Raw genomic sequence first — 26,868 nt, 5'->3', positions numbered from 1 at the left:
TTTAGCGCTACTCCTCTCGTCGGGGAGGAGTACAGAAATCGATTTAAAGAGCCCTTTATATCGATATAAAGGGCGTTGTAGTGTGGACGGGTACAGCATTAAATCGATTTAACTCTCTTTAAATTGATTTAAACACGTAGTATAGACCAGGCCATAGTTCAGTGAAGGAGAACCAGGCAGGCACAGCTTTGCTCAAGCAATTATGCACTCTTTAAATTTTGTTGTGAATATGCTATAACAACAAATCCTACACTGCAGAAATGTCTCCAATAACTGCTTTACTGTACAGTGGGCTAAATCACGTCCCCCACCGTAATCACCTAGCCAGAATCTCCCGAACTAGAACATGCAGCTTTGTGTGGCTGTGGTAAGGAATAGTTGTTTCCTTTCTCAGGAGGTTGATGCTTGGGGGTTGAGCAGCTCAACCTGCCTTCGGATGTGGCCTTATGACACTCAGAAATGCAGTAGGCCCTATCTGGTCTGTCTGCACTGTTTGGTCCAGTGATTCCTCTCCTCTGAGTATTTTGACAGATCCATTTTTAGTATGAAAGAATTGTATCTGACCTCATTAATTGTTGTGCAGGCCAGCAGTGTCCTGCATTCAGCAAGGTCACTGAGTGAACTGAAAGAATATAGGAAAATTATAATGCAGTGCATACAGGGCATTGCCATCTGCTGTCTAAGATTTGTTGCTTACTTATATTCACAAACATCTCTTTTCTGATGAAAATGTGGAAAGGCCAGGGAGTGAGGTTTTTCCTCATTAGGTCTTTTACTCACGTTCTGACTATAAGGCTAAGGTAAGGACATGGCTTTGAAGGGCTTGTGGATGAGACTCCGCTCAACCCATAATAAACCACTACAAAGGGAATCTGGACTTGGTCAATGACTAATGCTCCAACACCTAGTACAGTCAATATCTCTAGGATAGTGCTGGTCCAGGAGTTCAAAAATTCAGTGTAATAGATCTCCGTCACACAAAACAATTGAAGCTTGTAGAAAGAGTGAGCTTGTTTCCAAGGAGGCCTTGTTTTGTAAAGGGCTTCTACTTTAAGATGACAAAGGATTATAAATAAATGTAACATATGCTTCATAAATGAATGGGCATAATGAATACAGTAACTATTAAAAGGATCTAGTATGTTTGTTGGTGATGGTGGGTTGCTTATAATAACAAACTAACAAGCAATTTGATTAAGCTCTCTTCTAATTAAAAATTGCAGTCAGACTTTACAGAAACTGCTGACTTTGAATGGAGTAAGAGACCAGTTTTCCATACTTACTTTTAAAGCCCAATGCATACAGAATGTGTATATACATAGCACGTACAAGGGAACAATATGTAGGTAGTTCTGGCAAAGCCAACTTGTAATATAACCTCTTATCACATCTGGGTGCCCTCCCCACTCCTCAAACACCACTTTGAGGGAACATTGCTGAGGATGCCAGGCAGAGGAGGGATTTGCCCATTAGTATGAAATGCTGACTTTTGTATAGTGCGTGTAGGTTGACCAGATGTCCTGATTTTATAGGGACAGTCCCAATATTTGGGGCTTTTTTTTAATATGGGCTCCTATTACCCCCCACTACCTATCCCGATTTTTCAAACTTGCTATCTGGTCACCCTAAAGGCATGAATGGTAGAATCTTTAAAAATGGGAGCTTCCTTCATGTCTCTTTTTTTAAATACCTCTGTTTATGTGTGGCATGGTGGCGGGGGGGGGGGGTATGCGTTAATGTTAGGATCCTTTAGTTCAATCCCTGGTTTTATTTTGACATTAATTTCCCCTGTACTCCTGCTTTCTCCTTGTTTTCCTTACCCTGCTTTGATTCTTTTCTGAAATTACCCTCCCCCCATGATTCCTTTTGCTTCTGCTGTTTCTCTCCTCTTCTATTTTGGACCATATATTTGAACCAGTGTAATGGCCATACCTCTTCCATCCTGATTGGGTGCCACAGAAGCCCTTCTTTCTCTGTGGCACCATCACTATAATCCTCTCCCACATGTTGGGGAAAGAGAGGCTGACAGCCACCCTGTGGGCCGCTAAAAGCACACAACTGCCAGATCATCAACGAAATGTGAGCAGTGGCCTCACATAAGTGCAAAGGCTGGAACGTACTTCAGTGCAAAGGCTGAAATCTGGCTCTACACCACTCGGTCCCAGCATGGGTGTTTGCAGGCAATTCCCTAATGCCACGCCTAAAGCAGTGTGTCAGCCTGACTCTGCCTTAGATTCTTTGTATTTTTGAACTGGAGTATTTTGTAAAAACGCACACACAGAAATATATGGTGGAGGGGAAGGAGATCAGTTGAATATGGTCAGGAGCGGTGAGGGCTCTAGTTTGTTGCTTTCATAGATTCAGGTGTGATCTCAGAGATGTAAGACGGGTGCATCTTCAGCATACTGGATTCTCACTGGGTCACGGAGCTCATCCCGAGCATGGCAATTAAGCAAGTCAAGTTTTGACATGTTTGTTTAAAAATGATGGGATTTGTGCCATACTAAATCCTTCTCAAACTTGCTTCCTGTCTGTCTGCAGGGACTTCAAGAGTAAAAATGTATTGTTGAAGAATGACTTGACAGCAGTTCTAGCTGACTTTGGACTGGCTGTACGGTTTGAGCCTGGAAAGCCTCCAGGGGACACCCACGGACAGGTAACAATTACCTTTTAGAAATAAATGTGGGGCTTACCACATCTGCTGGGAGTGGGCAGCGTTTCCGCAGATGCAGGATATGGGGACAGGCAATTGCAGAAGGGCATTGTTTTGCTCAGCTTGGATAATTTGCAGGGGCAATAGATACAATATATAATCAGCAATTAAAAAAGCATTTTAGCTTTAATGGTGGTTTTTGCTCAGAGTGGGGGATGACCCAGATTTACTTTTATATATATTATGTTGCACACACCGCTTGTTCTTCTACTTTATCCCAGATACTGAATCAGGGAACAAATGAGCAGAAACACTTTCCATAAAGAATGGCACTTGATCTTTACATTTCTTGCACTACTAGGCACTTTCTTCCTGCCATTTTACGGTAACTTGGCTCCACCAGTAGCCTTTATCTGCTACTGCAGAAGAAGGCGACCCTTTATCCTCTCCAATATTGCACATAGACATTTGTGCAAGGCAGCATAGCATGGAGGTGGAGACCATCCTGACCCCTGAAGGCATTCAGTTTATACCTTGCAGCGTGAGATATGATTACTGGTTTTAGTATTAAATATTGAATCATAAAATTATTCAGTTTTTTTTAAAAGTCCAGTCGTAGCTGCCTAGAGACCTTTGGCAGCAATAAATATCTCAAGCTGACTACACAGTGTTTAAGAACAGACAAAAACACCCTACTTTTTTAATGGTTCTGAATTTGCTACCTTTAAATTTCATAGTGACACCCTGTTCTTGTGTTCTACAGTGGGCTTAAAGGAAGAGCCAATAATTTTCCTTTACACATTTGGTATATTCAAAAATATACAATCAGATCCTGTCTACTATTTTCCTCTGTCCCACTATGAATTAGCAATGAGTTATTCCTAAGGCTAAGATTTTGTCATGGTTATTTTTAGTAAAAGTCAAGGATAGGTCACGGGCAATAAACAAAAATTCACAGAAGCTGTGATCTGTGACTTTTGCTGCTGTGGCTCCTGGGTTTCTCCCACCACCGCGGTGGCTGGGAGATGTGGGGTCCCCCTTCTGCCCATGGCAGCTGGAAGCTTGGGGGGGGGCGGGGGGGCCCTCCATCCACGGCGACTAGGAGCTGCAGAGTGACCATATTTCCCAAAGAGAAAACAAGACACTCCCAGATGCTTGCCCAAGGCAACCTCCTCCCCTGCATGAGGCTATCACCTGTCGCTGGACCCTGAGGAGGGCACCCTCAGGAGGCTGTCACCTGTCACTGGAACATTTCAGGAGGCCCCATGAGGAGGCTGTTGTCAGTAGCTGGAACCCTCTCAAGGCCCCCCTGGCTCGCAGCTTCAGTCCCTCAGCCGGGGGGCTGAAGGAGAGAATGTTCTGTGGCCTCCATGACATAAACATAGCCTATTCCTAACATCTCTATAAATCCAGCCACAGCTCTGACCATTTTGGTCAACTCTCTCTAGATCTTTAACTGCTTCTACATCTTCTTGTGTTTAGACTTTTGTCACACAGTCAGGCCCTTGCAAGATGAGAAGTTTATGATGGGGAATTCCCTAAGGGGAAAATTATTAAAAAGAAAATTAACTTCTGCATCGGACAGGTGATTTTCCCCTTCCGCTCCAGACCCCTTCTTTCCCCACTCATCATGGCTTGGTATTCCACCACATGTGTTTGTAGCACCTCTATAAAGATCTCTTGTACTAAACATTTTTAACAGTGGCATGTAACGGAGGCCCCATCTACACGACGTGTGAAATTCGATTTTAGATACGCAATTTCAGCTACGGGAATAGCGTAGCTGAAATCGAATATCTAAAATCGAGTTACTCACCCGTCTTCACTGCGCCGAATCGATGTGCGCGGCTCGCAAAGTCGAATCCGGAACTCCGTTTGTTTTGGTGGAGTTCCGGAATCGATGTAAGCGCACTCTGGGTTCGATATATCCCCGTCTAGACGAGACGCGATATATCGAACCCAGAGCTTTCGATTTTAACGCGCCGAAATGGCGCGTCGTGTAGACGTGGCCGGAGATTGAGCTACCCTCTCAAGGTTAGAGGTGGTCTCCAGAACATGGTTGAGGTGGATTGGCAGGACAGTGTGGTGAAGCTTCCAGTGTCCACGTTACACCTGTCCTCTGGATGAATGAGACTTATATCAGGGCTGTCAAACGTCTATTCACCAAACCTTTCACCAGCTCAACATTTCTTTTTAAATTTTTATAAAGGGAGCATTAAGCCATCAATTATGATCCAATAACTGAGAGTCTGACTTGAACTTAAGGTGTTTGGAGTACCTCCAAAGATTAACTTGTTTTTACATACAGCAGGTGCTGCAGTAGCTAGAGGCAATGGGGTGGATGGATGACAGAATTTCAGACATAGTCATCTTACCTCACTGCATTTAATTCAAACCCTTAGTGTCCACTGAATGATCAGCATATACATATCCACATACTTGGAGTCTTTTTACAACTGTTTCATGGAGCTCGAAATGATTTTAATGAGGAGTGATGCCAGAAAAAGTGGGCCCATTTTGTTTGGAGCCATTACACAGCCGTCTTAACAGAGAGGTAGCTTTGAGGTTGATGAAACAGCTGTAGTTCCTATACACCCAACTATCTCTTGTAACTTAAGTTGCATTTTTTTTTTTTTTTTTGGTGTATAGGTGGGAACAAGGAGGTACATGGCTCCTGAGGTATTAGAGGGGGCAATCAACTTCCAGCGAGATGCCTTCCTGAGAATAGACATGTATGCAATGGGACTAGTATTGTGGGAGTTAATCTCCAGGTGCACAGCAGCTGATGGTAAGTGTAAAGCTCCCCAGCTCAGCTTCAGCAGGGGTATGTGGTCCAGAGAATGGTGTTATCTTCATAAAATCAGTGGCGTGTTCTTAAGATGCTAATCTGGATTTTCCAATATACTGTCATTCCCTCTGAACAGTGGACTTCAGAGTTAAGGTCCAAAGTGCTTTTAACAGTATGCAGATTATATTGCATAATGCCTAGGAGCCCAATAAAAAATTTGGCGAATGAGATGAGAGAGGAAATAGTTCAACAGTTGACAGTGGACCTCCTTTAAAGTATTAAATGTACCCTCTACACTGTCTCTCCAATGAACGGGGTCTCGTTTCTTGTCAGACCTGTTCATTTTCACTTGTTCCCTAAGCAAGTTTTGAACCTATGTGAAAGGCTAATACATCAGCTCTTTCTTCCCTTCTCTGAGACGTAGTATAGGGGAGAGTGCAGTTTACACTGTAAGAACAAAAACCTAAGCACCTGAGTTACGGCAATCAAAGCCTTAGCCACAAGAGTTTGCTTTCCCCACATCGCCTGACTTTCTCAATGTTCCTTCATCAAAACAGTGCTTGAAAAATGGGGCAACCTCTAGTCTGTCAGCAAGAAGTGTCATGCGGAAATAGTGCATCTGCTAATCGGTGACAGTCTTGCCATGTGCAGAAGATTGCCTGCTGATGTTACGACTGAGGGGAGGCAGAAATAGTCATTTCATTTCTGTCAGCTCCACAACTACCTGTTCAGACCCCTCACTTTTTGTATGGAATCAGGTTATGGAACAAACATCCAGTCCTCAATGTGCTGACTCCCCTGGGTTTTAAATATTATTATTTGTTTGCATTACAGTAGCATCTAGAGACTCAAATCAAATTGGGACCCCTGTACATACACATGGTAAGAGACTAGTCTCTTCCCCAGAGAGCTTACTGTCTAACTAGACATGACATACAAGGGAAAGAAGGGGAAACAGTGACCCAGAGATAGTGACTTGCCCCGCCAGCAGGTCTGTGACAGAGCTGGGAATATAATGCAGGTCTCCTATGGTTCAGTCTGGTTCAGAACATCTGTTTGGATCTCTCCCATCTCCCTTTATTAAATACAACTTCAAAAGGCCCTGATGCAGTTCCTATTAAAGTCAATGGAAAGACTTCCTTTGACTTCAGTTGGAGTTGGATTGGACCCAAAGTGCAGTTCTCCTATCTGTGCATGTGTAGCTGGCGCAGTAAACATGTAGGCATGTGTGGCCCTCCCTTGCTGTCAGTCTCCAAGGGAGGCCATGCTTCTTGGCTGTCATGCTCCAGGAATAAATCTTAGACAAGGGGGACGTTAGCAGTCTGGGGGCTCAATCCCTTCAGCGGGGTCGAGCAGTGAGTGGTCCAGGGGCCCAAGCCCTGAGACGGCAGGACACCAATAGTCTAAAGCCCAGCCCTCAGGCAGGATAAAGCCAGATATAGTGTGGGACCCCAGGCCCTAAGGCAGTGCAGGGTACTAAGCACAGACCAGGGCTCCAGGCCTCCGACAGAACAGAGCAGGGAATAATCCAGGGACCCCAGCTGTCAAGCAGAGCAGGGTACCAGCAGTCTAGGGCTCCAGCCCTCAGGCAGGGGTGAGCACCCAACACAGTCTAGAGGGCTCAGGCAGATGGTAGACTCCCACAGGCCTCCTGGCTGAAGATGAGGTGACTGCCACCCCAGGGATGGCAGTGGGTAGGAGAACACAGGCCCACCTGACTCCACTGCGTCCCAGCCCAGGGCCCTAACTGTGGCAGACTACTCTGCCACTGGGTCAGCGAGGATCCAGCTGGAACACACTGAACTGGGCTCAGGCAGCAATCCAGCCAGACCATAGTCAGCTGTCCGTGGGACACTTCCTACTCTTCCCTCGGGATGTACCTGGATCTCTGGGTTGTCCTCTGTCTCCCCTGGGTACACTGCAAACAGTAATCCTAGCCACTCCTCAGCATCGGGCATGTCTGGTAGCACAGGCAGTTAGGATGAGTCCTTGGGGAAGCAGAAGTCCTTAGCAGGGTGGAAGCATCTGCCTCCCTCAACTGAGCTACAGGGCCTGCCATATATGCTTCCTGTTCCTGTCCTGCCCCTCTGCTTCTGGAGTGGTGGGCATTACCTTCCTGGTTCCGCCCACCAGAGAGCTTCTGACCCTCCCTCATGGCAATTTCTGAGGGAGGTCACGCCTCTCTGCTACAGGCACCTTCTGACTCAATGGATCTGCTCCATGCATTTATTCAGAGCCATGTCTACTGTGCCGAATGTTTAGTCTTGTTGGTCATGCAGAGCCCATACAGCACGGGGACGTGGAGCTGAATGGCACTGTGACTCGCACTTCAGCAGTGACTTCAGACTAAATGTCAGTTCCAGGACACTGAGTATGCACAAATGTAACTAAGGGCACATTTGGCCTGCAGAACCTTCTATTGTTGGAGGTGTGTGCGCCAAAAAGAACCCTGCTCAACTCCCAAGTCCAGGTTGAGTTTATAAGGCTGGCAGTTAGTGTGTCTATGAGGAGCACATTGTTACTTGTAAAAATGAGCGTATTTGATTTGGAAATAATTGGAGACTAATAAACAATGAACCCATAATGCTTCCAGGCTTACTGCAATGACCTCTACTGTGTGACTGTCCCTGAAGATTTCTTGGAAACTTCAAAAATACCTTCCCTTCATACTGGATATGTCTACACTGCAGTTAAACCCACAGCTGGCGTGTGTCAGCTGACTTGTGCTAGAGGGGCTCTGGCTGTGGGGCTGTAAAATTGTGGTGTAATTGTTTTGGGCTCGGGCTGGAGCCCAAGCTCTGGGACCTCATGAGGCAGCAGGATCTGAGAGCGCAGGCTTCAATCCAAGCCTGAATGTCTATACTGCAATTTTACAACTCCATAGCCCAAGCCCCAAGTTAGCTGACACAGGCCAGCTGCAGGTGTATAATTGCAATGTAGACATACCCTAAGTGCCTGCAAATGCACTGGATTTACCAGTGCTGCGACTTATACCTGTGCTCCATAGACTGAGCTAGTTTCCAGTTCAGTTTCAGGTGTTCGTTTTGACCTATGGTTTGGCTCCTTGGTTCTTTGAGATCACCTCTTTTCTCCTTTTCCTTCTCGTCATTTTGAGATCAGCCAGGTGCTTGTGCCAACAGTTCAAGCTTTGTATGTCAGGTGGCTACCAGCAGGTAGCTCAAGTTAAGGCCTCTTTTATTCTGTTTCTGCCGCATGAAGCAAGAGTTTGATGTGCACAGCATGTTGCAAATGGTCATTCAGGCTTTCCCTAAAGGTGTGTTGGAACAGTCCTGATACTTCGATGTGGTGGGGATATGCGTAGGAAGGTCATTATCATTGTCCTATCAATGGAGATGGCTTATCTGCGGGCTAAATATTTAGATTTGTTTTACTGATTGGCACCACGTAAATGGGAAAAATTAAATGGACTTTGTCACTTTTCAGAGTAATAGCCATATATTTCAATTTTGTAGTCTTGATGGTTTACAGTTCATGAGCAGATAAAAAATATCCAGCTTTTTTTTGGCCTTCAGTTTGAAGGAACCCATGTTAAATACTGTCCCGTTTGAAAGAGGTTACTTCTTGGTCCAAAGAGACCATGCAGTAATGCACAAGAACCCTTAAAAAAAAAAAAAAAATCCTCATTTCAGTTGGCGTGCTATTTGTTAGAGTGCATCTAAGCATTATGATATGCCAAATGATGTTTCAATAAACGAAACTTATTGCCACAATTGGGAGTCCAGACTGCTGTTAAGAAAAGTTTTCATATGCTGTTGTGGTTCAGAGCAGTTCACAGCTATACTCGTGATAACTGAAATGTTCAGAAATCATTCTGTATGTGCTAGCTGGAGATTAGTCTAAAGCACAATTAAAACAAAAATTCTCCCCAGAGAAGAAAATATGCCTCTACTCCTGTTGGAAAACTATCTTCTTTGCAGTTTTCAAGCCCTTTTCTCATGAAACGACATTGTTTCAGAATGCATTTGTGCTTGGCATGGCCCAGCTCCCAGTGTGGATTAAGACTTAACTATATAGAAAAGGGTCAAAACGAAGGCTTCTGTACTTTTTTACAGTGTAGTTAGCTGTCTAATCCTGAATCAGATTTCTGAAAGTTGCTGTCCTGTTATAACTGATCACCATTCAAAGCAGAATTCACCCAGATCAAGTTTCTCCAGATCGTATTCCCTAAAGTATCTCAAAAATTATGTTCATCATATGCCTGAATACATTAAAATGTTTGAGGCCCTACATTATAGGTTGATCCTAGCTATGTTTAGCCTTACTACATTCCTGCGTTCCATCTTGGGTCATTTATGCAGAGGTCCATCGAAACACGAAAGAATTGCAAGAACTATCTGAATGTTCCCAAGCTGTGCATTGTTACATGGACAATACTGTCAAGAGCATAACTGTGCTAGAGCTACCTAAATTGATGCCTTGCAGGCTGTCACTTAGTCAGGGTTGGCTTACTTAGGAAAGTGTCGGTTCTCAGGACCACAGCTGCAGTATAGTAACTAAAAACAAATAACTGTGTTATTGCTTTATTGCCATAAGTCTAAGATCAGATGAGGTCATGAAAGAACAAATGAGAAATATTTCATTGGTGGTTGACGTAGCAAGTCAGAGACTAAAATGAAGTGACTGGCATATTAATATCTGCTGCCAGGACATTGTGTGTATATGGAGTCAGACATCAAACATAATCTGGGATTTGGTGTTAACTTGCTTAGTTTTTTTTACAAAATGCCACACTAATTTTCCATTAGGAAACAGACAAAATTTGGAGTGTTGTGCAAGATTTGAGGTTCATAGCAGACATCAGTGTCAAATTCATGAATTGACAACTAGCAGTGATGGCAGAATGGTTTTGTGAAGGGGGAATGTAAATCACATTGGTATAAAATGACGTGACTTGCATAGTGTGCGATGTTTTGCTTTGACTGGGTTTTTCTGTTGCCATGGAATTGCAGTTCAGACTAAGTGAAGAGATACATCTAATAGAGTCTATCTCTGTATTAACATAGTTCTCTCCATATACCTCAGGTCCAGTGGATGAGTATATGCTGCCTTTTGAAGAGGAGATAGGTCAGCATCCATCCCTTGAGGACCTGCAGGAAGTGGTGGTTCACAAAAAGATGCGGCCTGCTTTCAAGGATCACTGGCTGAAACACCCTGTATGTCCCATCTCGTTAACAGCTTAAAATGTTTCCCCTGAAGACTGGAATTAGCAATGCAGTTGAGCATTAGATGTTAACTTCAAGTCAGTTACATCAGGGAAATTATATTTTTAACAGTTTGGCAGAACGGAACTGTCTTGAGGAATAAACTGAACTACATATGAACTTTATTTCTCTAGTCTCCTGGGCCTTATTTTCAAAGGAGCTGAGCATCCACAACTCCATGGGAACTACCAGTGCTGAGCACCAGTAAAAACAGTCCCTGTCGCCTTCTCTCTCCCTGTCTTCTTCCTCCCCACCCCTTCATTGGTATGTTGTAGAATATCACTGTAAGAAGAAAAATCCATAGCTAAAAATAATAGTATGCAGCTCTTGTATACCATTTTTCACTAGCAGAGCTCAAAGAATTTTGCAAACGAGGTCAGTATCGTACCCCCATTTTACCAATGGGGAAACTGAGTGATTTGCCCAAGGTCAGTCAGAAGGGCAGTGGAAGCATTGGGAATTGAACCCAGGTCATGTGACACTTATGCAGTCCCCATGCTGTTGGATAGTTTGTCCTTTCTGTTACTGTGGTTTTAATCAACTGATTGGATTTTTTTTAAAGTGGTTTCACTCTTCACCAGCATAAGCAGAGATGGAATATTTTGTAACTTTTTGTACATTAACGTAGTGAAAAGGATTCTCAGCCCCTTGGCATTAGCTTTTTTGAAGCTTAGTGCTTGTGAAATGGGCCAGTTTGACATCTGAAAACAAAGCCCTCTGTTTAGCCATAGAACAGGCCCATGCATGTGCAGTGGCAGTGCAAGCTTCCTCCTCATTCTGCAAGCCAACATGTCTCAGCCCTGTTCAGGAGAGTATATAGTCTCATTCTCTCTGAAGAAATGCCAACAAAGGTGCTAATTGCAGTGATATGTCTTTTGTGCTTTGGACACCTGTCCACTAATTGATCTAAGACCTCCAAGTCATTGCACACGAGCCAGTGAACTGTCAGATGACTTAACCTGTGCTGAATTAAAAATGATGGCCTAAAGATAAAAGGCTCAGTCACTGAGCTGTTCAGTCCCCCTGCACTAGCTGAGAAGCTAAATACCTCTATGTTCAGCCACATTGTTGCCATTGTCTCAGGTGGTTTAAATTCTTTGTTTCCCCAAAATCAGGTATCAGAGGGGAAGTCGTGTTAGTCTAGATCTGTAAAAAGTGACAGAGTCCTGTGGCACGTTACAGACTAACAGAAGTATTGGAGCATAAGCTTTCGTCGGTGAATATCCACTTCGTCAGATGCATGTAGTGGAAATTTCCGGAAGCAGGTGTAAATATGCAGGCCAGGATCAGTCTAGAGATAACAAGGTCAGTTCAATCAGGGAGGATGAGGCCCTCTTCTAGCAGTTGAGGTGTGAACACCAAGGGAGGAGAAACTGCTTTTGTAGTTGGCTAGCCTCAACTGCTAGAAGAGGGCCTCATCCTCCCTGCTTGAACTGACCTCGTTATCTCTAGACTGATTCTGGCCTGCATATTTACACCTGCCTCTGGAAATTTCCACTACATGCATCTGACGAAGAGGGTATTCACCCACGAAAGCTTATGCTCCAATACGTCCCTTAGTCTATAAGGTGTCACAGGACTCTTTGTTGCTTTTCCCAAAATCAGGGACATTTGTTGTTGTAATATATGAGTAAATCCTGATTATTCAAAATTGGATAAAATTCAGATGGTCTATGACCTGCATTTAGCTGTATAGAAGGTGAGGTGTTTAATCTAGTAATTTTATGGGATGACTAAGCACTATGTGTATGTCTGTGTACACACACACACACACACACACACACACACACACACACACAAATATACAGTTAGAATACATAATGTAATAGTTTACCCATACAAAGGAAGCAGTATTTCTTTAGGAGGATGAGTTTTATGGTACTTGTATCAAAGCTGCCAACTCTCATGCTATTATCTCAAGTCTTGCAGTATTTGGTATTTGTTTTCTTTTTCTTAAAATTCCTGTTCCTGGAATCAAGTGATTAGTTGAGAATCTCTGCTTTGATTTAAAAAAACAAACAAACAAACAAAAAAAAGTCTAGCCTTCGTGTTTGTAGGGGAAAGCTTGATCCGAGTGCACCCTAAAGGCTCAGAACCCATAAGACAAAGAACTTAAGTATATTATTTTAAAAAACACACACACAACTTTTTGTAAAGTAATCTTATATTTTGTGGCCTAACTCAAGATTTTTGAGAACCTAGGGTTGGCGATACTCACATAGGGACAATAGAAAGGCTTGGAGTAAATCTACCTCACACTAGCCTGCTGCGCTCTGAGTGTCAAAGTGGACACTGCTGTTGTGCATGAGGAGTTTCCTAGTGTGCTTTGATCTGCTCCCATTTTAAAGCAGGGTAGCTCAGAGCACACTAGGAAACTTTTAGTGTGCAGCAGCAGACTAGTGAGGGGTAAATTTACACTGTCTTGCCACAAACTAACGGTTCTTTTAGACAAGCCCATAGGATCTTCTGTTAAAGAGCTGTGCCCGGATTCTCCTACATCTGCTGCCAGACTCTGTGTGGTGCTCAACATGCCACCCCTCTCTCTTCCCCTCCAAACAAGATTTCAGCGAGAATCCATTTGCTAAATGTGTGTTTCCTCTTGACTCCACAGGGTTTGGCACAGCTCTGTGTTACAATTGAAGAATGCTGGGACCATGATGCAGAGGCTCGGCTTTCGGCAGGCTGTGTCGAGGAGCGCATTTCTCAGATCCGTAAATCAGTAAACAGCACTACCTCGGACTGCCTCGTTTCCATCGTGACATCTGTCACCAACGTGGACTTGCCACCCAAAGAGTCTAGTATCTAAGTCCTGGTTCACTTTTGTCTTTCCAGACTCAGTGGATTTAAAAAAAGTTTAAAAACCCAACAAACACATGAATGCAGCTGCTATTTTATCTTGACTTTTTATTATTATTGTTGTTGTTGTTGTTGTTTTTTTTGGATTGGATCAATTTTACCAGCACATTGCTCTACTGTATTAAAAAAAAAAAAAAAAGACATCTCAGCAAGCATTCAGGTGCCGACTAATGAATGCAGAAAAGGTGCAGGTACCTCAGCACCTCAACAAACTCACTTCAGTTGTGTTTTTTTTTTATTGAGTTTTCTGGGTTTCTCTTTATTGGTCTGTCTTCAACACAGAGCATCTCTGACATAAAGGAAAACCACGTACCATCTTAGAAAACGCAATGCTGCAAACTTTGGAGGAAACTTAAGACTGTTACATAAGATTACACCTTCCTCAAAAGGATTTTCCCCAATTTTCTTTTTTTAGACAGTGAGCTTCAAAAAGAAACAAACAGCAGATGTGTCTTTTACGGATCTAACGGGTGTCATTGTAATGGGAAAAAAACAGAAGAAACTGGGAAGAGAATGTTAACTCTTTGGTGGTAAAATTAAAGGGGGGTGTTTAGTATAGGAGAAGGGGAGAGTGATGTTGGACTTTGCAGCATTTGGAGAAACATCATTTGCTATGGAGCTACTTCTCAGGTAACCAGTTAATGAGGGGAAGAACTTTTTTGAGGCAGAGTATTTATCACCGCAGCGTATTGAGAAAGTTGGGTCAATGGGATAAGCAAGGTACTAGTTCTTACTTCCCCCAATATCTCAGGCTTGGGTGTTAAAAGAACAAAACCAAACCATAGGTGTATAAATTTTTAAAACTCCAGGTGAGAATTGGAAAAATGTTTTTAAGCAGTGTAATTGAGAGAGACAACAGCATATTCTCAGAAGCACTCTGTAAAGTACTGGAAGATTTGAAAGCATTTATATCTTGTTTTAAATACAGTAGCAGTTCAGGGAGTAAGGCCTCAGAGCTGGATAACTGCTTAGCCCAAGCTACCAGTGCAGATGGTTAAAAAGAAGTGTGATTTCTGGCTTTGTAGAAAGGCCTTTTTTTTTTAACTGGAGGGGAAAAAATTACCTGGGCCAGTGGCAGACAGTTGCACCCAAGAAGCATTTGAATTGTACAGTAGCAGAATATAGGGAGGTAACAGAGCAGCATTAGCATTAACCACAGAATCTGTTAAACCAGTTTCTTTGACTCAGCTTTCTCTTTATCTGTGACTAAACTCTTTTGTCTTAAAGTGGTGCATATTCTAAAATACCGTCACTCTAGTATGCCATAAACTTGCTCTAGTCAGTGAATGTTCCTAATGCTGCTGATTCAACATTTAAATATTTTTTTAATTTGCAAAACATACAATGTTTAAAAAACAAAACATACACACACACACACACACACACACACACACACACACACAACATGTTACGTGGCTTCCGAGGTTTAAGCTGAAAAAAATAAAATAAAAAAACTTCATGACCACAGACCACCTCAAACCAGAAATACCTCAGAATTTTCTACTTGTATGAGTTTTATTATATATTTTGTTAGTTGTGTTGTCTTGTAGTAAGTCTATTTTAATGTAAGTTGGCTTTTATGACAAGGGAGTTTTAAAAAAAGAAAAAAAAGAAAAAAAGTTCCAAAATCTTTTAGGAAGTGCTACCATTTTTTGTTTTATAAAGCACCATTGTAAATAACTGTATACAGTTGTAGAATAACTGCCTATATACGGTATCTGGGCATTATTCACTCTTGTTTGTGAAGGCTGTTTCCATTTTGTGTTTGGTCTGTTTCAGTGAAAGGACAGTACATCTTTTTATTTAATAATTTTACTTTTTCTCAGAACATAACATCAATACAAAAATCAGTGTCTTGCTAGACTGAAAGTTATCTTTCCTCCTTTGATTGCCAGAACTTTTAGGCTTTTATTTGCTTTTATACCAAAATATAGCCCTAAACAAATGACCTTTTATGATGTAAAAATATATATTATATAAACAAATTGGGATTTTTTTTGTCACTGACAAAATATCAACAGGGAATCTTGGTCTAGGTGTAAATCATTAAGGAAACAAAATTGCCAACTGGAAAAAATAGATTAAAATTATTTTTCTCAAAAACATGGCTTTAAAAACCTTGATAAAGTCCTTGATATTGGAGAGACAGTAAGGTAGTTGCCTTAACTTGTCTGTCTAAATAAAATGTTAAATACTCCTTTCAAGTTACTGAATGTATATTTGCATATTAATATGTGCACATATGTAAGTGTATTTGTGTATGTGGATGTTTCTGATTTTTTTTTTTTAATGTGACCCTGTTCAGAAAACCTGGACAAACACACAGGCAAAGTAATAAAATTCTGGCACAGTTCATGGCCTAGTTGATGGTTAACATCTTTGGCCCCAATGCTACAAACGCCATAGTGTTTGAAGTGAACCATGCAAGTAGTTCTGTTGAAGTCAGTGGCAATATTCACATACTTGAAGTTAAGTATGTGCATGCGTGTTTGCAGGATTGGGGCCTTTCTTTTGCTCTGTGAATAAATTTCTGCACTGAGATTTATATACGTGTGGTTTAGTGGTTTGAAAAGGAGTGATATAAGCTTTGGGGTGGAATTCTAGATAAGACTTAAGATTGAATAAACTGTAGCTTTTTAGGTTTTTTCCTGAAATGGGATCCAGTCCAGATTGTTATGAAAAGTAAAAGCTGTACTGTCTTTTAACTATTTTGATCTTTGTGCTGTTCTGGGTTTTTTCCTTCAGAATTGTGTTATGGACAAAACAGGCTTATTACAGCAGTTGCTTTTTAAAAAAAAACAAAACTGATTTATTTAAGAAGCTTTAAAGTATTTATTGAAAGTGCCATATGATTTTCAATAGCCTATTAGACATTCTTCTTCAACAGTCTCTTTTCAGGAAGAATAATCAAAAACTCTTAACATGTAGCTTATTTTACTTCAGAGAACTGTAAGGATAAACCATCTTTGACCAAACACTGATTGTGAGATACTAGCATCCTCTCTGGCTCTACAGTTCCTTATAGATCATTGTGTGACCATAACTCAATGACTGGTAAGAGGGAGTTTCTGCAGGGCCTATATGTTCAGTTAAAATTTAAATGTGACTGTGGGATGAATGTGTGTGTGCATGCATGTTAGTATGTCAGAGAAGGAAGTCCTGAGTCTTGTCTACATAAAAATTTGCCCCAGTTTGAAGAAAGGTGTACACGTTTAACTTAAACTTGCAAGTTTTTCATGTCAATGATTATGTTCTCATCAGCTGCACAGGTTTCTAATTACCAGCGAGTAGTTTCATCACGGCTAATCCTGCATTTGAATGGTCATTTTACAGTATCCACTGGAATTTTGTTTAGTATTGTAAAGATATTTCCTAAGACAGCAATAAGGCACCTCCACAGGTGTAGCAGTTACAAGCAATTGCAACCATTTCCCCATAACACCTCTTTAAATATGATTGACCATATAGACTAATTTTTTAAGAGCTAGTGATCACTGCATTTACAGACTTTAAGACAGCCTATTTAAAATGTACTCTTTAAAATTTTCATTGCAGCATCTTATTATTGGGAATCATCACTCAATTTGCAATTCATAGTTTAATGTTTATTTTAAACATCTTGGGTGGCAGTTGTCAATGACAAAGTTCCCTTTGGCTTCAGGGGAGCCAGGATTTCATCAGCATTTATCTTAACTTGGGTTATGAATTTGTCACGTTGACTTAGTTATCTGGCTGACTAAAGTATGAGTTCACATTTTAAGCTGGGAAATTCTACAGGAGCTGAAATTGTCTATACAAGATAGATCTGCTAAAAACAATGATATCAGTGTACCAGGGCTGGAATTAGTGCATTGCGTGAATGTTTAAATATATGTGCATTTGTAAGGGAGGCTGGGAATTAGTCCTTGATAAGCAGCATTTAATTTATTCATGCTGAGTACAGGTTTTATATTGTCCTCATTACCAAGTAATCTCTACCAACCTACCGAAGAAGTAATCCATTCAGTTTGTTGCCACCAACACAGCTGACTTGTTCTGTCACCCCTTACAAGTCTCTTATGAGTGTCAGAATAGTATATTATAGAAAGTGATTTTAAAATGGTTTTAACTTCCTAGCAGAAGTCAGTGACAATTTCTTCTTATACTAAAAAAAGACACAGAATATGAATAATTTTGGGGCTACAGTTGCAATAGAACTAAGCAGCCACCCGCAATTCAGATCAAGATTTTGTAAAATTAATTAGGGCTGGTTTAGGAGTCCTTTCTTCATATTGCAGTCAGTGAGGTATACTCTGTGAGCTAGGGCATCACAGTCTAGATCAGAATAAGACTTTTAAGACATGGACTGTGTTGTTAGAGAGAGGCTTAAAATTCAATGAATCAATCCTTTCTTAAAATTTTATAGAACCTTCTAAGTGATTGCCATCTAAAACATAGTTTGTTGTGTTACTGATACTACAGATTGTTGGCTAAGTATGAGTAAAATTTTAATGTAAATGATTTTTTTTTTAAATTAAACCCATCCTGGGTGAAAGTCAACTACTAATTCCTCCTGCAGTTTTGTTATGCTCTTGAACAGTTTATTTAAAAAATATAGACATGCTACCACACAAACCTTAAGTAAGCCCAATTCTCACTATAAAAGAACTAAATAACTACCTGTATTAAATCATAGTAGTAATTTGCCACCCAATCCTGTTCTCTCTAATCAGGCAAAACTCCCACTGAGGTCAGTGAGAGTGTTTGAGTGTAGGAGGTGGCCCTTACTGCTTGTGTTATGTCTATGAATAAGCATTTTTAATGTTCAAGAGCATCTCTCCATATCTTGAGTTCCTGGAATCATTGGTTAATCTAAGATGCCTTAGTTTCCTTAGGTCTATCAACACGTGCAAAGATGAGTATAAAACCCACTTGCATTCAGAATTTTTCACAAGCCCCAAGTTGTGGTGTTGAGATAAGTGAAGGAGGACACAGACTAAAGTTGGAAAGGGTTTCTTTTAAAAAGCTGTACAGGTTTGGACCTTTGTGTCTCCATAGAGTCATTTTTGTTAAGGTATGAGATGCAGTGTCTTAGACTTCTCTCATACTTGTAAGGTGAAATTCTCCCTGCCCCCACAAAAAGTATTAGATGAGAATTACACCTGTGGAAATGCCAAGTGCGCATGCTCAATCTCTCTGAGTTTCAGATGCAAGATGCAGCAAATGTCCCTCCCCATTTCTCTGATTATCAAGTTACATTTCACTCAGTACTGAGGTCTCAGTCCTGTTCCCATTGAAGTCACTGACTGATCCTGGAAGTTCATTGGATGCAGAATTCCTGGTGGGAATGCCCATGTGCAGACCTTGTAGGATCAGGGCCCTTCTTACCAGGAATAGTGATTTCTCCTCTAACAGTATCTAAACTGAAAAACACATACCGGTATTTAATTCCAATAGCACTACCTTCTAGACAGACTGTTAAGAGGTTTACCCAGTTTTCCGGGAGAAAGAACTTATCTCTTGTTAGAAAGTAAGAAATTTTAAATTGTACAAGTTACTGCTTGATAACATTGTGAGCATGCAGTTGTTACAGTCCTGTCCAAGTAGTACTTTGGTTGAGAAGTTACTAAGTAAGAAGCGCCCCCGGCTATATCACTTTTGCATACAGACTATTGTTTGGTAACATTGTAAATAAAAAGTAGACTATATAATAAGTGAGGGAAATAAAAATATTTTAACTTTTTTACTTTTGAAAAAATATATATTTTTAGTTACATAATACAAGCAAAAATTCTACATTGTGTGACTATTCTTTTATACCACAAATTATTTTTGTAAAGTGTAATATCTTTCTGCAGGGAAAAGGAAGAAGTTTTGTGTAACCACAGTAAAATATATATATAATTTTTAATCTAACTCTGCGCTACATCAAAGTATAGAGGATGGAACAATTTAATCTGAAACTAATTTAACAAGCAGGTTGGAAGTACATAGACATGTTTTGGGGACCGCACTGTATATTTCCAATTGGTTATCTTGCATGTTTCATCCCTTCTGCAAAAGAAGCTTGTTGCTTTTGAATGGCCATCTTAGATTTAACCAAGAAGGCTGTTTTCACATATCCATGCGTGATCAGTGTGCTGTCGTGCATGTGCTGTGATGCTACAGTGCATTGTGAAATCAGCGTGTTAAGAATTTTCAAAGACCAAATACTTGGGTTGACTTTACTCATTGACATGTCCATTTATAGCAGCTGCTTCTGATGCATTGTTGATATGATCTCTAAGGAACTGTTGCCAGCAGAAACCCAATAAAACAAATTTCTAGAAATCCTTTCCCTTCGAAGTGTATAGATGCCATAAACAGGTCAGACTTTTCCAGGATTTTGAGACAAGTGTTCTGTTTTTCAGAAGTTGGATTTCACTGGCAATGTAAGGATGCTTTTTCTTCTCCTCTTTTAAAAAGCACTGGTGGGACACTGCCAGGTTAAAAATCCTATAAATTTCCTGATCTGTTACTAATCAAAGATGTTCTTGAATTTTTTAAAAAAGGTCTAAAATTTACTACTAAAATTTACTTATTGGCTGTTCACTCAGGGCTGTGAACATTTTTGCTCTCTGAGTACTGTAGTTAGGTTGACCTAATCCTTGGTGTAGACACAGCTGCATTGACAGAAGAAGTCTTTCGTCGCCTTAGCTACCGGCTCTCGGTGAGACGGATTAAGTACATGATAGAAAACCCCTTCTGTCAGTATAGGCAGCATCTACACTAAAGCGCACAAGCGACATAGCTGCAGCAGTGTAGACATGCCCTGAGTAGAATCTTGGCCCTGTTGAATTGACTTCAGTTGAACCAAGGTAGATAAATGTGTTCCTGGAGCACTTTTTAAAAGTGCCTGGTCAATAATACGTGTAACTTCTTATTCCCTAAAGCTTCTGATTTAGGTTAAAATTCTACTCTGGTAACTGAAGTAATAATCCATGAAGTAAGTAGTAATCTTCTCTATTGAGACAATTCCACTGAAAGCTCATACTTCTGTTATGTCCATTCAGTTCTGACATGTAACGCTCTTCGGTTGTGCCTTTGTTTTTAACATGTAAAAGCAACTGCTGTAATTTTTAACTTGTTTTTTTCTGTCTGAAAAAGAACCCACTTTTCATTGCCCAGCTGTTATTTCTGGATGCAGTCTGTGATCCAGGTATTTCAAGAACCAATTACCTCAAACCTCATACAGTGTTGCTATCTGGATTCTCCTTGATACTACAATATTGTAACATACAGAAACAGGAACCCTGCTACGTATGGGTGTTTTTATATATTTAATGAAAAGATCCCCAAGGACTGAAGAAAAGCAAACTTTTTCGTTTTCCGATATTGAAACCAAAAGGGCTTCTGTAAAGCTCTCTAATGGCATTGTGCTGGATATGTATCAAGAGGGTGTTATCTGAAAAGTGCTTCCTTTATTAATCTTCTAATTTCTATGATTTTCAGTATTTCATTGGGACAGATGATGTGATTTAAAATGCTGTTCCTGCATTTGCTTTGCTCTTTTCTGAAGCAGAGAACTCAGTGTAGAACATTCCGATAAGATTAGTGTTGTAAAACTATAGTATACCACAGTGCATTCTGGGAAGACTTCTGTAGATTTTGTTTCTGTAAAAAGGAAAGCAGAGGCTGTAGCTTGTTCAGCTTTCTCTACTATTCCAATGAACTAAAGCTTAACCAGTGACCATCACAGAGTCACTTTGAAATCCTAACTGAGTAGTAGTTAGTGGCCTTTCTAGGCTACAAATTTACCCTCTAACTTATAAAAAGATGGCTAGGTGATAAGGGTTTAGGATGTCCATGGTGTGTAATAGCTAAAACAACTGTCTCTGGATAACAGAGGGCATCTTGATGGACTTTACCTTTTTATTCCCATTTTTTTTTTAATACAATCAGCTTCATCGCTAACAGAGTATTCCATAGCAGTGTCTGGTTGAAGGAAATACAGCCCTAACAGTTTTTCCAGAAGGAAAAATATATAACGTTCTCACTGGTCGTGTTTTTGGGAAATGTGGATTAAAATTTGTTTTAATTTTAGCCAGATACCTGATACGCCATACAGCCTGCAATTTATCTGTATGAAATAGTAACATTCATATTCAAACATGAAGTAATTTAAAGGGAGGAAGGTGATCTGTGACTTTTTTTTTAAAGCATCAGTGTTAGTGTAAGTGTTAAGTGTGTGTGTGTGTGTGGCTATTGATGGTTACAGGGAATCTTTGGTACACCTTTTACAAAGTATTAAAGTCTCCCAGAAGATACTTTTTAGAACACTGATGGCCTTTCCATGCAATTATGTAATGATGCAAAGCCAGCTGTTTGGTCCATCCTAATTTAAGGAGGTGGTTACTGCAGACTAAGGCCTGGTCTATGCTAGAGTTGCTACAGTAGCACAGCTGTACCAATGTCGCTGTGCTGCTGTAGCGCTGCTAGTGCCTATGCTCTATGATGACAGGAGAGAGCTCTCCCATCAGTATAAATTACTCCATCTCCTCAAGCAGTGGTAGCTAGGTCAGCAGTAGAGGAGTTGCTTAGGGAGGAGGGGGGACTTTTCCACACCCCTGAGTGATTTATACTGAAGTAAGTGCTAATGTGTACAAGCCTTGAGTAACGTGCTTCTTGATCTTAATTCTATGCCATAAATCCGCACAATGCCATTGTCAATCTGTTCGAAATATCTGCTTATGAATTCTGCATGATCCTCAATGATAGAGTTGAAGGCTTAATCTTTCACCTGTTAATATTTTTTCACATTTCTGTGAAATTTGACTAATTTTATACTGTAAAGTTGACTTGACTTACGTACAGTTTGATGTCAATTTTTGTGGAAAGAGCTTTCTGCATGTAACATTAGACACATACAGTTAAACAACACAGCATAGTACAAAACTGAAAATGTTTTGGCACCAGCAGAAAGAAATTTCATCCGAACCATTTGTCATTTTAAACTGTCATATTATCAGTTTTACCAGCTATTTCTAAATTTGTGCTTTATTAAAAAAAAAAATTAAAGAATCCTAAGACTTGTCTAGCTTAGTGAAAAATGTGTATATCAGTTTTAGGATGGATAGCTAAGTCTTATTACGCTGTGTTACTTAACTTGTATATATAGAATATACGTAAGAGTTTGCAGTAACCTGTTTCTCCAGGATTTCCAGTTTGAATGATTCAATAAACTCTGACAATGAGATTTAGAAGATTGCAGAAGTAAACTGAGTGTAAATCACAGGAAGCTCTATCAGATGGTGAAATAATTTTTAAAGATTCTTTTGGTCCTTGGCTGAAATTCAGTGAATACTGTTTGTATACCAAGATATGTGAAATGTAAATGTTGTAGGTTATATTTCACTCTTGTAGCTATTAAAGATGTAGAACAGAGCTAGCTTGTACTACTGAGTTAACAAAAGTTATACTGAAGTATCCTGTTAAAAAGAAAAAAGTATACGGAGTTAAGCTCGTTGCTGTAACCCCTTTTGGATTGAAGTGTGCTAATTTTTTATATATATTATATATATCTCTATCTACATATAGATATAGATATATGTACACATATATAAAATGGCCTAAAGGAGACATCCATTGTATTGCAGTTATGAAATGAAGATGTTTTGGAAAGAAAATTGTATCATAGTTCATACATTTGCAGTGGATCTTTGTTCCTTTTTACTGTGGTATTTTAGAAATGAGTCTCAAGATTGAAATTAGATCTGCCAAGTTGGGGTTTTGCTGCTTCAGCTTTCCACTGGGTGCCCAAATAAACCAGTATGAATGTAGTGTTTGCCCTGTGTGAAGCAGCTACACTCCAACAAATAGAAGGAAAAAAACTAGAAAACTATTTCAAGTTTATCTTTTTTGTATATGAAAATAAACAATAAATTACAAATATTAAGCTCTTCTTTTATTGATGCAACCTCTAAAGGCCTTTTTTTCTTCTTTGCCTGACTGAATTATTTGCTTTCAAAATACATTGCAGAGCATTTTCATTGTGTATGGCCTCCTTGCCATCCTAGTGTCCCCAGACAAGATTCATGGAAATGGACAGCATGAGCATGTTGGGATAAGGTGTAGGAGCAGCGTACCTGGCCAAAAAAAGCCCTCATCAGCTACTGAGGGACATCAGATATGGTTTTTAGTTAATCCTTAGCACTGAAGTGTTCTGCAAACATTTATTAACTCAGCTTCCCCTTCTATAACACAAGGGGAACATGCTGCCCAGGGGAACATAAGGTACAGAGATGGTTGTCTTGGACAACGGAGTGGAGGTCAGAGCTAGGATTGGAACTGCAGCTTCCTCTTGTCCCCATGTCATCTTTGATTCCCACCTTGGTGGGTGCAGTGGTGGGAGAAGGAAGACATCAAAGAAATTGTGCTGAACATTGACAGCTGGAATCTCTGTGCTGCTTATGTAACTCAGCATGATGCTAGAAACTAAAATATCACCAAAATTTCAGTGAGATGAGCGCTTCTTTTGCAAATGTGTGTGGAAAAGGATTTTAAGCAAGGTACCCTGGTCTGATTCTCAGTGCTGACATGCCCTCTAGTTATGACTGTGGGTTGTGTTGTGTGTTCCTTTGGAGGATGGTTGATAGTATCAGCACATATTTTCACAAATTACTCTGTCTACATAAGGATATAGTTACTCTTCTTTGAACATGTCCTCTTTCCCTTGGCATGCCCATTGGAGTCTGTGAGAGCCGCTGAACATTCAGCATTTTTGAAAATCAGGCCAGTTATTTAGATGCCTAAATATGGCTTTCAGAGCACCCATTAAATCTTACCCTCCATCCTTATTTTCAAGGCTCTTAGTTGGAGGACCAGGGAATTGAAGGACTGAGTAGCCCAACAGCTCTGCTTTTCAGAAACAATGAAAAGATTTGCTAGGAGCCACAAGCTTATGTGTGCCTGAGGCTTGGTCTACATTACAGAATTAGGATGACCTAAGGCAGTTTACACTGATCTAATTAGGACAGTGTCTACACTAAAATGCTACTTCTGCCATAGTAAGTGGCCTGCTGCATTTCCACTTCTACTTCCATGTGAGGCGTAGCACTTATGCAAGTGTAGTTAGGATGATGCAGTATCCTTATAGGCACTGCACTACTTACTTCAGCTGTTAGCTGTCTTTCTGTGAGCAGCCTGGGGTTCACAGCTAGACCTGTAAATTGACAAGAATGTCAGTTTTGCTGCTGGTAGGCTCTGTGCTGTGAAGTTGAGCCCAGTGAGGTTCACAGCTAGAGCCCCCCCTCAACTCTGGGGTGACAGCCCGAGCTGCAAGCCTGGTGCTAGGCTGCCCAGCGCTGAAAGCCCAGGCTTTAAGATGTGTGCGGAGATCCCTGTTGTGAGCCTGGTTGCTGGGCTCCTAGCTGCCCCTGGAGCTCCCACAGCTCTGAGTGCCTCTGCTCTGAGCCAGAGCCAAAGCAAGAGTGTTTATTGCAGTGGAGTCTCAAACTTTTTTACTGGTGACCTTTCACACAGCAAGCCTCTGAGGGTGACCTCACTAATAGATTAAACATGCTTTTTAATATAATTAACACCATTATAAGTGCTGGAGGCAAGGGTTTGGGGTGGAGGTTGACAGCTTGTGACCCCCCCCCCCATGTAATAACATCATGACCCCCTGAGGGGTCCTGACTGGAGTATGAGAACCCCTGGTGTATTTCAAGGCTGGTAAGGCTCCCTGTTATGAAATGGAGTGGGCTGGGTTCACAACTGGGGCTGTAACCTTAGGGTGGGGGGCTCCAAGGGAGAGTCCTGCATGGCTGTCAGTGCCCCCACAATGCCCCACTTCAGTTGGTGGTGATTCCTGGTGAGGCTGCACTCCACCAGTGAAGGAGGGTAAGGTAGACACCAACAGCTGCTTGAATTACGGTGGTGGCAGTCAGTTGACCTAAATTGAGTCCATCTAATTTTGTAGTGTAGACAAGCCCTGAGCCAGGGTGCTTCTCACATGGGGCCTAAGCCTTTAGAACTCATTACCACAGGATCTAAAGATCACAGCTCCTATGTGCTTTTCCACACAGCAACTTTAACTATTAGCATCTTTGTGTCAAGTATCAGAGGAGTAGCCGTGTTAGTCTGAATCTGTCAAGTTTCTTCATGAGGTTGAGTTGTGTGTGAAAAGCAGCAGAGAATCCTGTGGCACTAACAGGGCTACCCCTCTGATATTTGACACCATGCAAGGCACTGCATTTAGCCGTATGCAGTGGAAATCCATATATATATATATATACACACACACACACACACCTGCCCCTGGAAATTTCCACTACATGCATCTGATGAAGTGGGTATTCACCCACAGAAGCTCATGCTCCAAAACATCTGTTAGTCTATAAGGTGCCACAGGATTCTCTGCTGCTCTTCACACACAACTCAACTTCATGAAGAAACTTATTAGCATCTTTGTGCATTTTCCACATTTCTCATGTAATTTACACCTTCTGGAGGGTGGTGGAGAAAGGTGAGGATACAACTTTACTGCCATAAGTCAGCTTGTATGTCCTTTACCTTGTGGAAAGTACTTAGAGATTAAAAAATCTAAACAAAAGGGAAATCTTTGTAGGTAAAACCTCTGTACGGCAAAGCCTGGCCCCTACTTTTCCTCATTTTTTCTTAAGCATAATTTTTCCTTGGTCTCACGGCGTTACCCGTCTCAGTTAAAGACTAAATTTATTAGCTGAAGGCTCTTTTAAGGAACAGAAACTGGCTCTGCTCCGGGTAGCAGCAAGCGTCAGGTGCAGATTAGAATAACACAGTCCAAGGCCAGAAGCAACCCTTGCGATCATCACTGGCCTCATGCATAACAGGCTAGAGCCCTTCCCTAAACAGCAGATTTTAGCGAAAAAAATAAGCGATTCTTAATATAAAAATGGCAGGTGCTGGAAAATCCCGCATGAGCGCGGGTGGCATGTTCCCACCGTTCATTACGTTCAGCGTGAAACATTTCCGGTGTATTATTTCCAGTCTCCTCAATGAGATGATCTGCAGCAAACGAACCCAAGGATTTAACCCCCGCGCAGCTGTAACACTGCCCCCAGCTTGTTCCTCCCGCCTCTCTCTGAAGCGGGCTTAGCTGCAAACCGACGAGCTTCAAGCCCGGTCCCTGGCGCAGCGGCTCCCGGCCCGCTGCAGGGTGGGGCCGGGGCTGGCTGGGCGGCTCCGCTGCTCCCCCCGGCCGGCCAGCAGAGGGCTCTGTGCGGACAGCTCTGAGCTGGAGCCACCGCCTCCTTCCCCCGGCCGGGCCATGGCGGGGACGCCGGGCGCCCGATTCGCCAAGCGCCGCTTCCTGGGCGGCTTCGTCTGCGGGGCCGCGTTGGGCGCCGCCG

At 41.4% G+C, this 26,868-nt stretch overlaps 1 protein-coding gene across 1 annotated transcript in view; it reads left to right on the top strand.

Annotated features, from left to right (window-relative positions):
• The window catches only part of ACVR2B (activin A receptor type 2B), a 163,783-nt gene extending 148,645 nt beyond the window's left edge, over positions 1-15,138 (top strand). Inside the window, exons 8-11 of the mRNA XM_032789052.2 lie at positions 2,542-2,656; positions 5,303-5,441; positions 10,485-10,615; positions 13,275-15,138. Of these exons, the coding sequence (XP_032644943.1) occupies positions 2,542-2,656; positions 5,303-5,441; positions 10,485-10,615; positions 13,275-13,469 (580 nt within the window). The 3' untranslated portion in view covers positions 13,470-15,138. The remainder of the gene's footprint in view (positions 1-2,541; positions 2,657-5,302; positions 5,442-10,484; positions 10,616-13,274) is intronic.
• Positions 15,139-26,868: the final 11,730 nt, after the last annotated feature.

The sequence above is a fragment of the Chelonoidis abingdonii genome, chromosome 2, assembly GCF_003597395.2.
Source record: "Chelonoidis abingdonii isolate Lonesome George chromosome 2, CheloAbing_2.0, whole genome shotgun sequence".
NCBI lineage: Eukaryota > Metazoa > Chordata > Testudines > Testudinidae > Chelonoidis > Chelonoidis abingdonii.
This window is presented reverse-complemented; position numbering and strand designations above follow the sequence as displayed.